This window comes from Pan paniscus, chromosome 15, assembly GCF_029289425.2.
Source record: "Pan paniscus chromosome 15, NHGRI_mPanPan1-v2.0_pri, whole genome shotgun sequence".
NCBI classification, from domain to species: Eukaryota; Metazoa; Chordata; class Mammalia; order Primates; family Hominidae; genus Pan; species Pan paniscus.
In genome coordinates this window covers 38,476,811-38,491,157 of record NC_073264.2, presented here as the reverse complement: position 1 = coordinate 38,491,157, position 14,347 = coordinate 38,476,811, and the positions used below count along the sequence as shown (strand labels likewise).

At 41.1% G+C, this 14,347-nt stretch overlaps 1 protein-coding gene across 1 annotated transcript in view; it reads left to right on the top strand.

Annotated features, from left to right (window-relative positions):
* Nucleotides 1-856: 856 nt before the first annotated feature.
* SLC25A21 (solute carrier family 25 member 21) overlaps nucleotides 857-14,347 on the top strand; it is a 497,244-nt gene continuing 483,753 nt past the window's right edge. The window contains exon 1 of the mRNA XM_003831781.6: nucleotides 857-1,169. Within this exon, the coding sequence (XP_003831829.1) occupies nucleotides 1,100-1,169 (70 nt within the window). The 5' untranslated portion in view covers nucleotides 857-1,099. The remainder of the gene's footprint in view (nucleotides 1,170-14,347) is intronic.

Sequence of the window (14,347 nt, the reverse complement as noted above, 5' to 3'; positions counted from 1 at the left end):
TATCATCTCCTGTCTGTTAGGGGTGTGGCAGGTATTTCTGGAAAATTTCACAATCTTATATCTCTCCTACATAACACAGGCAACTTGTAGTTTTAAAAGAGTATAAATTAGTAGTTTTGTTTTGGTAACTATCCTAAGGGGCTAGTAAGAATAATCAAACATTTTATTGAGAGAATACACTGTTAAGTTCCTTAATGTTCCTCAATTGTTTAAGTCAGTGGTTCACAACCTTTAAAGTTCATGACAATCAACAGAGAACTCGTTTCTGGGCCCTACCCCAGAGATTCTGATTCAGTTTAGGTCGGGGTGGGACCCACGCATTTGACTTCCTAACACATTCACAAATTATGCTGATGCTGTGGGTACTAAAACCACTTTTAAGAACCACTGACCTGGGTATAGAAGAAACTATTTGTAACCAGGCTTTTTCTTCTTTTGGTCCTTAGGTAAATAAAACTCAAGTTGATGAGGTATGATTTTACCTTAAATCAAAACCATTTTTGGTAAAGTACTACCTTAGCTCTATTGTAAGGTTAAGTGTAAATTAGATTTGCTTTGACTTAGTTGCTACAGACCACAATTATAGGACAACTAAATGAGGAATTTATTCACTTGTCCCTTCTTTTGAACCTCACTGTGCTCTGGCTTGCCAGGAGGTGCAAGTGTCGTCCCCGCTTTGCACTTGGCGCTCCAGGCCTGGGTCACTTCACTTGAGTTATCAGAGGCAACGCGTTTAGTTTGACAAACTGCCGGAGGCTCCTGATAGAGAAGGGCGTGGGCGCCAATCTAGGAGACAAAGTCTGATCCGCTGCGGTGAGCCAACCCAAACCCATCCGCGGGTCTTCTTTCCAGAGACATTTTCGGAGCCGAGGGCGCCTCTGCAAGCGAGCGCCGCGGACAGGTTCCGGCGCGCCGGAGATCGCGCGACGAATCTGCGCCTCGAACCCTCGCTTTCCAGCAGTCGCCGGATTGCTGCTCCACAGGGAGCCAACGCGCCTGAGGACCAGCCCAGCCGGGGCTCTCTGGAGCAGTAGGCTGTGCAGGCTGCGAGCTTGTTGACGCATTTCAGCCCACTCCCTTGTCCTCCCGCCTGGCGAAGATGTCCGCCAAGCCTGAAGTCGGCTTAGTGCGCGAGGCTTCTCGGCAGATCGTGGCCGGTGGTTCTGCAGGTAAGGACACCCCGCCCTGCCCCGCCGGAGGCTAGTCGCTTTCCCCACCGCGTGTCCTGAAACCGTTTCCCAGACAGGTCTCCTTACTGAAGTTCTGCCCTCTTCCTCAAAATTCCGCGCTCCCGGAGCAGTGCTTGAGCCCCTAGAGGCGCGAGAGCAGAGGAGGCCGGGAGTTGATTGCGAGTAGTGGGTGCCCCAAGTAAAGTTGCCTCGGCGTCCGCGCCGGCCGCTCTCGGGTTCCCGGCATTGTCCGTTCCTAGCCTGTAAAGCAAGTGGCAGAGCCCCAAGGGCAGCGACTTTGAGGCGGTCTTTTTGCCTTGCTACCTATTTTACTTGAAAATGATCCAGTTCGGTCTGACTTAGTTTTATCAATTGTAGAGTCTTTCTTCAAGCTCGCTCAGGTCTTACATAAATCCTGCATTCCTCATCAAAGTACTTACAGGACTCCACAGGACTTCTTATTGCATACTGTGCTTGCTTGGGGATATTCGTGCCTTAAATAAGGATATTAAAATTAAATGCATATGTAACACACATAAACATCTTTGATATAATGGGCTCACGTTAATTTATAGAGTTATGCTGTGGGGAAAAAATAAACCTTTAGAAAAAAATGTTGTAATTAATCTTAGAAATACTTTTAAATGTAGCTGGAGAAAGTTACTAACCACGAGATGTGTTATGTGCAAGTATTTTAAAGCTATTTTAAAATATAAATTATGATTTGGTTTAAAATTTAATCTTACAGTCATGCATTTTTATTATAAATATATAATTAAAATAATTGCCGTAATTGGCTCATCACCAGAAAACATTTTATAAATCTAGCCATTCTTTCAATAAATTATATTATAGTAACTCTAATAAATCCTGTTAAGGCAATGACTAGAAAATGTTTAATGTTTAACTTCGACTAGTAAAAGTTTCTGTATTTTCAAACAAATTTGGACTTTTTGTAAGGGATTACTGCAAATTATGACTGGTTATCATTATGTCATGATCTACTTGCATCTGAGGAGTAACGTAAGCAGCCACGTGTCACTTACAATCTGTACACTTTCTTAAAGATGGTATTTCATCAATATCACATTAGAGCCATTCATTGCTTACAGGAAATTGTAAAATCTTTCCCCTCCCCTCCCCTCCCCTCCCCTCCCCTCCCCTCCACTCCCCTCCACTCTCCCCTTTTTCTTTTCTCCCCTTTTTCTTTTCGATGGAGTCTCTCTCTGTTGCCCAGACTGGAAGGCACCGGAGCTGGAGTGCCATGGCGCGATCTCAGCTCGCTGCTCCGCCTCCCGGGTTCAAGCAATCCTCCCACCTCAGCCTCCTGAGTAGCTGGAATTACCGATGCGCGTCACCACGCGGGCTATTTTTTTATTTTTTTATTTTTTTTGTAGAGACGGGCTTTCGCCATGTTGCCCAGGCTGGTCTCAACCTCCCGGGCTCAAGTGATCCTCCCACTGCAGCTTCCAGAGTAGCTGGGACTACAGGAGCCCACCACCATGCCCGGCTAGTTTTTTGGGGAGGTGGGGGAAGGGGATTTTTTTTTTGTAGAGGCAGGGTTTCACCATGTTGTCCAGGCTGGTCTCCAACGCCTGGGTTCAAGCAATCTGACCCCCTTGACCTCCCAAAGTGGTGGGACTACAGGCGTGAGCCACCACCCGTTATTATAATTGCAGTGGCCCCACTGCTTGCTCTTTCAGTTTTCCAATTGTGATGATGAATTTGCACCAATTTATTTACCATTTTTGGTCAAATTCCTCAATGCCTAAGGTTCTGTCTTCTGTACCTGACTCGTTGATTTGTAGTCTATGACCCTGATGAAAGAAAACTCAGCTAGTCCAAAGAGAAAGTGAGACCAATTGATTAACATCCTAAGCTAAGACTGATGACTCATAAGCACCTGTATGCTAATTTATATGATCATACTATGTATTAGGCACAGCTAAACTCAAAGAATGTTGAAAGTAGATCAAACTAGGCCAGGCACGGTGTCTTACGCCTGTAATCCCAGCACTTTGTGAGGCTGAGGCAGGCGGATCACCAGGTCAAGAGATCGAGACCATCCTCCCCAACATGGTGAAACCCCGTTTCTACTAAAAATACAAAAATCAGCTGGGCTTGGTGGTGTGCGGCTACAGTCCCAGCTACTTGGGAGGCTGAGGCAGGAGAATCGCTTGAGCCCAGGAGGCGGAGGTTGCAGTGAGCCAAGATCGTGCCACTGCACTCCAACCTGGCGACAGAGCGAGACTCGGTCTCCAAAAAAAAAAAAGTAGATCAAACTCTGATCCTACTTATGCTGTTTTGTTGAGTGATAAGTATTTGGCATAAATATGTGTGATTCCATCATATATTCTTATAAATGTAACTAATATAAATGCAAATTAGGATATTTATAAGATAAAAAATAGCATAGTTGATTTATATAGTTAATACTATGGAGTTATTAATAAATGATTAGAGTAACTTTCATAATAGTAAAAAAGAATTATATTTTCTTTTACTTGGCCAAAAACATTTTCATAAAACTTTATCTTTATTGCACTGTAGTACATGTGGGCTAATCATATTATATATACTTGGTCAAGGGCCAGATAGAAATCAATACACAAGAGAGGAAGAATTTTAATAAAAACAAAATAGATTTGAATCTCTGGCACTGGAGTTCTAATCACTGATATTGTCCATGAATACAACACTTCTGTGTGTGTGTGTGTGTGTGTGTGTGTGTGTGTGTGTGTGTGTGATGACCTTTTGTTTGTAAAGGCCAAAGATACATTCTGGCTTTCTTAGGTGAAAAAGAAAAGAAACTGGGAGGTTTATTGGAGAGATACCAGGGTATCTCGTGGAATTCAAGGTCTGGGATGCATTCCTGGAACAAACTGGAATAAGGGGCTGGAGTGCTGAGGATAACTCAGGAAGTGAAGTCTCTCCATCTCTTCTCTTTTAGTAGTCAAGTGTTCCTAAGGCAGCAGGGAGGCAGGTAATAATAGGGCCACAAGTATTACTACTACACCTGTCGGGATGGCTTGCAAGACTTCCACAGACACTCGCCTAGTAAGGAGTAAGCAGGCCCAAATGCAGTCAGATAGTTTATTAGTTATACAGACAGCAAAAGCAAGACATCATGGTGCCAGCTCCCTGTGCCCATAGCACCACAGTCAGCACTGAACAGAAGAGACCAGAGGATAGGTGGGATGAGTGGGTCACTCTGCTGTTAAGGATCTACCTCTAAACCACAGCCACGTAGTTTTATAGACTTAATGTTGAGATCTGCAGCTGTAACCTACATGAGGGTAAGGTGGACAGTCTTGCGTTCAATTGAAACTAGGGAGAGGGATGAGAAGCGGCTGTGTGACAGTCTTCCACAAGATAGCAGCTCCTCCCCAGGCTGCTTATCTACCCTTTCACTTGGAGAAATCACAGGGCATTCTGCCAAGACTCAGGCCAGACTATGGTCTAACCTTGCCTGCTTGGTCTATGTGAAGATATAAGAGGTTGTCAGAGTGCCACACTGTGAAGCTATTTCCTTGTGTTCCCCTGGTGTCCTCCTCAGTCCTCTTTCTCACAGTTGACTGCTGGGTTTTTTGTTGTTGTTGTTCTTTAGTCTGTGTATCAGAATGTGATCCCCAAGACTTCTTTTTCCTGGAGAGAGTGAGAGACTAACTTGCTTTTTTTTTCGGTTCTAGTCCAAAATCCTGGGGAAAGACTAAAAATAACCCAGCATTAGTAGGGGCCCACCTCTGTACCAATCAACTGTAGCTAATCCCTATGCAGATTGGTGGGGCAGGTGAGGTGGGGAACCTCAGGGGAGATTATTTTCCAGAGAAACTAAATACACCATGAAATGGGCAATAGGTATTTTCTATAATGATATAGGTCTGTCTTTTATAAGAAGATGGTTTGTAATATTTTCATTTAAAATACTAAAGAGATTGATGCACTGACAGTTGCCTGGACAATACATTACACATCAGAAGAAACTGATGCGTACATCTAAAGATTGGTCTTTACATATAAATTTAAAGATTCAGGTGAGAGAATCACAGAAGCCAATAATGAGAGAGTCAGAGAAACCAATGATGAGAGCTTCAGGAAGATCAACAAAGACCAGCATTGCAGAGGGGTTAAAGATGAGAATGAGAAGAGGTTACTGGATCAGACCCTTGGTACTCAAAATATGGTCTATGGATGAGCTGCAGGAAGGAGTATGGTAGCATCTGGAAGTTTGTTGAAAATGTAGGATCCCAGGCCTCACCTACTGTAACTGCCCCAGCAGGTTCACCTTGCCTGCTGCCTAGACCAAGCGGATTTATCAAGACAAGAGAATTGCAATAGAGAAAGAGTAATTCACTCAGAGCCAGCTGTGTGGGAGACTGGAGTTTTATTGTTACTCAAATCAGTCTCCCCAAGCATTGGGGGGTGGGGGGAGCGGTGCAGCTAGAGAGTCAGGAGTGCTGATTGGTCAGGTCGGAGATGAAATCATAGGGAGTCGAAGCTGTCTTATGCTGAGTCAGTTCCTGGGTGGGGGCCACAAGATCACAAGAACCAGTTAGATCTAGGTGATGCCAGCTGATCCATCAAGCGCAGGGTCTGCAAAATATCTCAAGCACTGATCTTAGGCTTCACAATAGTGATGTTATCCCCAGGAGCGACTTGGGAAGGGTCAGAATCTTGTAACCTCCAGCTGCATGACTCCTAAACCATAATTTCTAATCTTTTGGCTAATTTGTTAGTCCCACAAAGGCAGTCTAGTCTCCAGGCAAGAAGGGGTTCTGTCTTGGGAAAGGGCTGTTACCATCTTTGTTTTAAATTGTAAATTATAAATGAAGTTCCTCCCAAAGTTAGTTTGGCCTATACCCAGGAATGAACAAGGACAGCTTGGAGGTTAGAAGCAAGATGGAGTTGCTTAGGTCAGATTTATTTCACTGTCTCAGTTACAATTTTGCAATGGCAGTTTCACTACCATATCGGAATCTGCGTTTTTGGAAGGGCCCCAAGTCATTGATTTGCACTTTAAAGTTTAGAAGCACTGTGTAGAAGACCTTTGAGAAAAAAAGACTCTATAGAGGGGGAAGGTCAAAGCCAAATTGCGCAAGTGAAATCTTTCTTGGTTTTCACTGCTGACCAGACAGAAGAATGAATTTCATACTCCCTGTTATATGCCCTCAATTTAGCTTTCAGTCTTATTTTTCAACCCTCTCCTACACATTTTGTTCAGTTTCTGCTGAACAGGTCTGCCGGCAATTCTTGACTGTTACCAGTACTTTACACCTTTATTCCCGATCCCCTAGAATGTCTTACCCCTTACTTTTTTTCTTTTTTGAAGCTAATATTTTTATTTGTGTGGAGATAAGGGAACAATCTGATTCATCAGGTTTTCTTAACTGAAAGACTAGAGGCTTTCGATCCCTGTTAGAATATATAGCAGGATTAGAAGGTAACTGGTGAGATATTGTGCCAAATAAAATACAAATATTTCCTCTCACTAATTGTTTGCCTAATGGTTTCAAAACACCTACAAAGAACTTTCCTAGCTTCATCAAGAAGATATATCTCTACCTATTGAAATTCCATCCATTTTCCAAGGCCCAGATTGAAAATGATTTTCTGCGTAAGTGTTTCCAAGATGGACTCTACAGTCCACCCAGCTTTAACATTTTCATTAGCATATGAATGATGCAAATAATAAAATAAGCTAATATTTATTGAGTAAATACTAAATGCCGGATCCAGTTCTAAGCTTTACATGTGTTAACACTTTTAATCCTTACCACAACTTCACAAGGCAAGCACTATTATAATCCCCACTTACAGACGAAGAAACTGATGCGCAGGGGAATAATGAACATGCCATAGTTGCACATACATGCAACCATTTCTATAGGAGTTGGAAAGACGAAGTCAAGTCTACTCTTATAATCTCTGTAGCTGTAATTAGTTTACATTCCTTAAAATAACTGTTTTACCTACAAATACAATCCATACAGACTTTCCATTAAGTAGTACCTTGCTCACTCCAAATCATTTCATCTATCTAGGCAAACATTATCCTTTAGCCAAGAGAAAATTTAGTTATTTTACTTCTCCATCCATTCAGGGCCTCTACATGTAGTTGGACACATTGTGGACTGAAAAAGGGCTCTGGACATGAGAGCAAGTAGGAATTGAAATCTAGCACATGCTCTGCTCCATGGTTTGTGCATCCTAGAACAGACGTGTTCACTTGGGGGAAGGGACACCTTTTTCTGTTTCTCACAAAAACACCAAATGGATTGACATAAGGTCTGACAGAATTCCCCTAAACATGTTAGGGCTCCCAAGATCTCTGGTCTCAGCAGCCCCTGCATATGACATCATTACTCTGTCTGCATATCAACAGGGCTCTAGGAGGCTCCCCTGTCATGTACTTGATCAACTCTAACTTGGAGCTAGGAGCATGGGTCCATCTCAGACTTTCCCATTCTTCCTAATGATCAGTTTGGACCCTTCCCTGTGTTCCCAAAGACCACGGGGTAGTTCTTATTTCCCATGTCATATAGGATCAGGCCCACTCAGATGGTCATTCTACCCAGACTCTCACAGGGATTTTGTACCCAACCTCAGAACCTCCCAGGGTCTGTGACAATGTTATCTTAGCCCCCTGAGTGGTACTGCTCTTACTAGGACCTGTCAGGCTTCCTCCTGAGGTCACTCCTAGGCCTTGTCCACACTGAATTTTCTTCCATAGTGGCAACTCTAGGACCCTCCTCCTGCCTCCCAGAATCTTTTACTCCTATTCCCCAAAGTCTGCCAGTCCCACTCTGAATGCCTTCTACAGCATTATCACCTTCTATATATCATGCATGTGAGATCACCATCCTGGCAAGACTGACTTGTTTTCCAAAATTTCCAGGTTGCTGTTTCATCCTTTCCAGCCTTACCTTAGTCCCTGGTATCTTTTTTTTTTTTTTGAGACGGAGTCTCACTTTGTCACTCAGGCTGGAGTACAGTGGCGCGATCTTGGCTCACTGCAACCTCAGCCTTCTAGGTTCAAGCGATTCTTTTGCCTCAGCCTTCTGAGTAGCTGGGATTATAGGCACCCACCACCATGCCTGGCTAATTTTTGTATTTTTAGTAGAGATGAGGTTTCGCCATGTTGGCCAGGTTGGTCTCAAACTCCTGACCTCAAGTTATCCGCCCGCCACAGCCTCCCAAAGTGCTGGGATTACAGGCGTGAGCCACTGCACCCAGCCATTCCCTGGTGCTTATAAGCACATCTCCATCAATTACTCTGTTTTTACTTTGTGCATCTCCCTGCAGTTCATTGCTTTCATTTAAATTCATTGTTTTAGTTCAAAGTTTTCTGGAAACAAGTTTTCCAATCTTGCACTAAACACAGTTCAAGTACTTTGTGTAGTGTTATCTCATTAATCACCTTCAAAGAGTCAAATAAGAGTGAAATGAAAGACTTTTTTGAGGGAGGGAAATCTGGAATTAATGAATAGGCTTTTGGGAGATTAATTATCTGAGAGTATATGCAAATGCTGTGATATTTTAATAGGGAGAGAGTCCAAGGCTTTTAACCTGAAAAGCCTAAAAAAAAGATATAGGATGTTTTCAAATTTCTTACATATCTTCATTTTCACAAGATTACTCCTTTTTCTTACTCTAATAGTTAAAATACAGTTAAAATAGATGCCTTAATAGTATGTATACTAGAAGTCCTTTGGATTTTAATTTGAACTACATAATAAAAGGGCTGATACACCAGGGGGTAATCAAGGTTAAAATTTTGATCAAGGAAAATTCTTTTGCAAAATGGTGCAAAGGGGATGCACGTGTGATTTGGATAAATGGCACCTTTGGAAATTCAGGATTTGGGAAACTGTAGTTGTTTGATAATAAATAGCAGGTTGTACTGAAACAGGTGAGCCTTTATGACACATCAAAGGGTGGCTGGAACCCATTATCTGGGTAATTAGGGAGAAAAACAATAACCCTTATTTCAAGCACATAGGAGGAAGCAACCCTATTGCTCAAATTAATTATAAAATACCTTTAAAGGATGTATTTTAAGTAAAATGTAATCTTGTCTCTCTCTAAGAAAATCTAGTTCTCAAAAATCAGAATTTAAGAACAAACAAAATATGAGTTGCATACCACATTTTAAAGGATTTCTTATTTTACTCTACCTTCCTGAAAGATGTTTTAAAAGTGTAACTACCCTTAATATGTGGCTATATGATTCAACTGACATAAAACTTAAAACAACTTTTATACAATATTTTAAAAACATGTGGTTAAACCAGCCCTTCCTCACCTCCCTTTTGCCCCCAGCCTTGACTACAGCTTCTTAGGGTATTGAGAACCAGGTGTTTCAGAGTATAGCAAGTAGGGGCTCAGAAATGTTTGTTGATCATATTAACAAATAAATAGGAAAAGTCCAAGCCATAGAATATTCTTAGGTTCCTACTCTGAAGACAGAAAAATATTCAGGGATTCTAGTCATTAGATAATACTTACAACAATACTGTATAAATGATTTATACATTTTAAAGTGTTACCATTCTACTCTGCTATCAAACATTGAATTTATTCCTTCTCTCTTCCTGTATGTTTATACACTTTAACCCACTTTTATTCATCCTCCCCACTCCTCCCAACTCACCCTTCCCTGGTGGTGTCTTTAAAATGGCAATTAATGAAAGGAAGTATTTTTACAGTTGTACTAGATTTCGATTGATTTTTCTTACCAATTTCCTTTTTTTGTTTTCATTCTCATATTGTTATTGTATCTAAATTGGAAGATAGTTATTTTCCAAGTGATTAATATCTTTATTATGTTTGTGTCAATTATTTTGACACTTTGATGTTATCATGGTTTATATACATTGTAAATATTCTATCAGATATGTATTTTTTCATTATTATCTGTAGTCCTGGTATAAATTTGCTGGGGTTGCCAGAAAAATGCACCACAAACTGGGCAGCATAAACAACAGAAATTTCTTTTTATTTATTTATTTATTATTATTATACTTTAAGTTTTAGGGTACATGTGCACAATGTGCAGGTTAGTTGCATATGTATACATGTGCCATGCTGGTGTGCTGCGCCCACTAACTCGTCATCTAGCATTAGGTATATCTCCCAATGCTATCCCTCCCCCCTCCCCCCACCCCACAACTGTCCCCAGAGTGTGATGTTCCCCTTCCTGTGTCCATGTGTTCTCATTGTTCAATTCCCACCTATGAGTGAGAATATGCGGTGTTTGTTTTTTTGTTCTTGTGATAGTTTACTGAGAATGATGATTTCCAATTTCATCCATGTCCTTACAAAGGACATGAACTTATCATTTCTTATGGCTGCGTAGTATTCCATAGTGTATATGTGCCACATTTTCTTAATCCAGTCTATCATTGTTGGACATTTGGGTTGGTTCCAAGTCTTTGCTATTGTGAATAGTGCCGCAATAAACATACGTGTGCATGTGTCTTTATAGCAGCATGATTTATAGTCCTTTGGGTATATACCCAGTAATGGGATGGCTGGGTCAAATGGTATTTCTAGTTCTAGATCCCTGAGGAATCACCACACTGACTTCCACAATGGTTGAACTAGTTTACAGTCCCACCAACAGTGTAAAAGTGTTCCTATTTCTCTACATCCTCTCCAGCACCTGTTGTTTCCTGACTTCTTAATGATTGCCATTCTAACTGGTGTGAGATGGTATCTCATTGTGGTTTTGATTTGTATTTCTCTGATGGCCAGTGATGGTGAGCATTTTTTCATGTGTTTTTTGGCTGCATAAATGTCTTCTTTTGAGAAGTGTCTGTTCATGTCCTTCGCCCACTTTTTGATGGGGTTGTTTGTTTTTTTCTTGTAAATTTGTTTGAGTTCATTGTAGATTCTGGATATTAGCCCTTTGTCAGATGAGTAAACCCTAGAAGAAAACCTAGGCATTACCATTCAGGACATAGGCATGGGCAAGGGCAAGGACTTCATGTCTAAAACACCAAAAGCAATGGCAACAAAAGCCAAAATTGACAAATCGGATCTAATTAAACTAAAGAACTTCTGTACAGCAAAAGAAACTACCATCAGAGTGAACAGGCAACCTACAAAATGGGAGAAAATTTTCAGAAATTTCTTCTTTAGTCGGCAGGGTTGGCTCCTTCTGGAGGCAGTGAGGGAGAATCTGACCCACGCCTCTCTCCTAGCTTCTGGCAGTTGCCAGCAATGCTTGGTATTCCTTGGCTTGTGGACACATTACTCCAATCTCTGCCTCCCTCATTACTTGGTGTTCTCTCCCTATCTTTTTAATTTTTTTTTAATATTAGATTTTTTTTTTTTTTTTTTTTTGAGCCGGAGTCTCGCTCTGTCGCCCAGGCCGGAGTGCATTGGGGTGATCTTGGCTCACTGCAAGCTCCGCCTCCCAGGTTCATGCCGTTCTCCTGCCTCAGCCTGCCGAGTAGCTGGGACTACAGGTGCCCACCACCATGCCTGGCTAATTTTTTGTATTTTTTTTAGTAGAGACGGGGTTTCACCATGTTAGCCAGGATGGTCTCGGTCTCCAGACCTCGTGATTCGCCTGCCTCGGCCTCCCAAAGCGCTGGGATTACAGGCGTAAGCCACCGCGCCTGGCCGTTCTCTCCCTATCTGTCACTATCTTTGTGTCCCTCTTCTTATAAGGACACCAGTCATTGGATTAGGGTTCACTGTAATCCAATATGACCATATTTTAACTTGATTACATCCTTAAAGATCCTATTTCCAAATAAAGTCACATTCACAGGTACCAGGAGTTAAAACTTCAGCATATCTTTTTCTGGGACCAACCCACAACAGACATTCTATTGTATTTTTCTCATATTGTGTTTCTCAAATTTATGGTCCATATCTCAAGCTATGGTCCTGTGTTCCTCCTTTCATGGTCAACCTTTCTGAAAAGTTCCTCACTCAGTCTTCAACCTGCTATAATTGGCATATCCGTGTTTACCTTTATGCCGAAACTGTTAACTGCTATTTTTCATTCCTAATTTTATCTAATCTTTGCAGAATTTCACGTCACCGATCAGTTTTTCCCTTTAAAGTTGTCTCTGTGATTGATTTTTACCCTCTTCTTTTCATCTGGTCACTCTTTCATTTGTGCAAATTTATGGAATATATGAGAAAATTTTTACATGTATGTAATGAATAGTGATCAACTCAGGATATTTAGGGTGTCTATTACTCAAATACAATACATTTTAAGTATAGTCATCCTACTCTGCTATGAGACATTGAATTTATTTCTTCTCCTCCCCCCCGCCCCCTCCACCTCCCGCCCCTTTTCCCCACCCCCTTCCTCTTTCTCCTCCTCCTCCTCCTCTTCCTCCTTCTTTCTTTCTTTGAGATGACATCTCACTCTGTTGCCCAGGCTGGAGTGCAGTGGCATCATCTCTGCTCACTGCAACCTCTGCCTCCTGGGTTCAAGCGATTCTCCTGCCTCAGCCTCCTGAGTAGCTGGGATTGCAGGCATATGCTACCAGGCCCAGCTAACTTCTGTATTTTTAGTAGAGACAGGGTTTCACCATGTTGGCCAGGCTGGTCTCGAACTCCTGACCTCAAGTGATCTGCCCACTTCAGCCTCCCAAAGTGCTGGGGTTACAGGCGTGAGCCACCGCACCTGGCCTGAATTTATTTCTACTATCTCACTGTATGTTTGTACTCTTTAACCTACTTCTCTTTATCCTTGCCCTCCTGCCTCTCTCACCCTTCCCAGCCTCTGTTATCTATTTTTCTACTCTACTTCCATGCGTTCAAATGTTTTAGTTCCCACGTATAAGTGAGAACATGCAATATTTGTCTTTTTGTGCCTGGCTTATTTCTCTTAAGATAACGACCTCCAGTTTCATCCATGTTGCTGCAAATGACATGATTTTAATATTTTTTAATGGCCAAATAGTATTTCATTGTCTATAAATACCACATTTTCTTTATCCAGTCATCTTTTCATGGGCACTTTGGTTGATTCCATGTGTTTGCTATAGTGAATAGTGCTGCAATAAACATGCAAGTGCAGCTATCACTTTGATATGTGGATTTCATTTCCTTTGGGTAGATACCCAGTAGTGGAATTGCTGGATCGAGTGGTAATTCTATTTTTAGTTTTTTTTTGTGTGAAATCTCTGTATGGTTTCCATAGTGGCTATACTAGTTTACATTCTCATCAACAGAGTGTAAGTTCTTTTTGCTCTGCACCCTCAACAACATCTGTTAATTTTGTCATTTTAATAATAACCATTCTAACTGGGGTGAGATGATATCTCATTGTGGTTTTGATTTGCATTTCTCTGATGATTAGTGATGCCGACCATTTTTTCATTTATGTATTTGTGTGTCTTCTTTTGAGAAATGTCTATTCGTGTACTTTGCCTACTTTTTAATGACGTTATTTATCTTTGTCCTTTTGAGTTGTTTGAGTTTCTTATATATTCTGGATATTAGTTGCCTGTTGGATGAATAGTTTGCAAATATTTTCTCTCATTCAACACGTTGTCTCTTCACTGCTGATTATTTCTTTTGCTATGCAGAAGCTTTTTAGTTTAAGTCCTATTTGTCTATTTTTGTTTCTGTTGCCTGTACTTTTGAGGTATTAGTCATAAATTCCTTGCTGAAACCAATGTCCAGGAAAGTTTTCCCTAGGTTTTCTTCTAGTATTTTTATAGTTTTGGGTCGTATATTTAAGTGTTTAATCCATTTTGAGTTGATTTTTGTATATTGTGAGAGAAAACGTTCATTTCATTCTTCTGCATGTGGTTATCCAATTTTCCTAGTACCATTTTTTGAAGAGCATATTCTTTCCCCACCCAGAGCCTCTTGTCAGCTTTGTCAAAGATGAGTTGGCTGTAAATATGTGGATTTATTCCTAGTTTCTCTATTCTGTTCCATTTGTCTATATGTCTCTTTTTATACCAATACCATACTGTTTTGGTTACTATAGCCTTGTATTGTATTTTGAAATCAGGTAATGTGATGCCTCAGCTTTGTTCTTTTTGCTCAGGATTGCTTTGTCTATTTTGCCTCTTTTTTGATTCCCTATGGATTTTAAGATTTTTTTTTTTCTGTTCCGTGAAGCCAAATTTTTGATAGGGATTGCATTGAATCTGTAGATTGCTTTGGGCAATCTTGTCATTTTATTGTTATTAATTCTT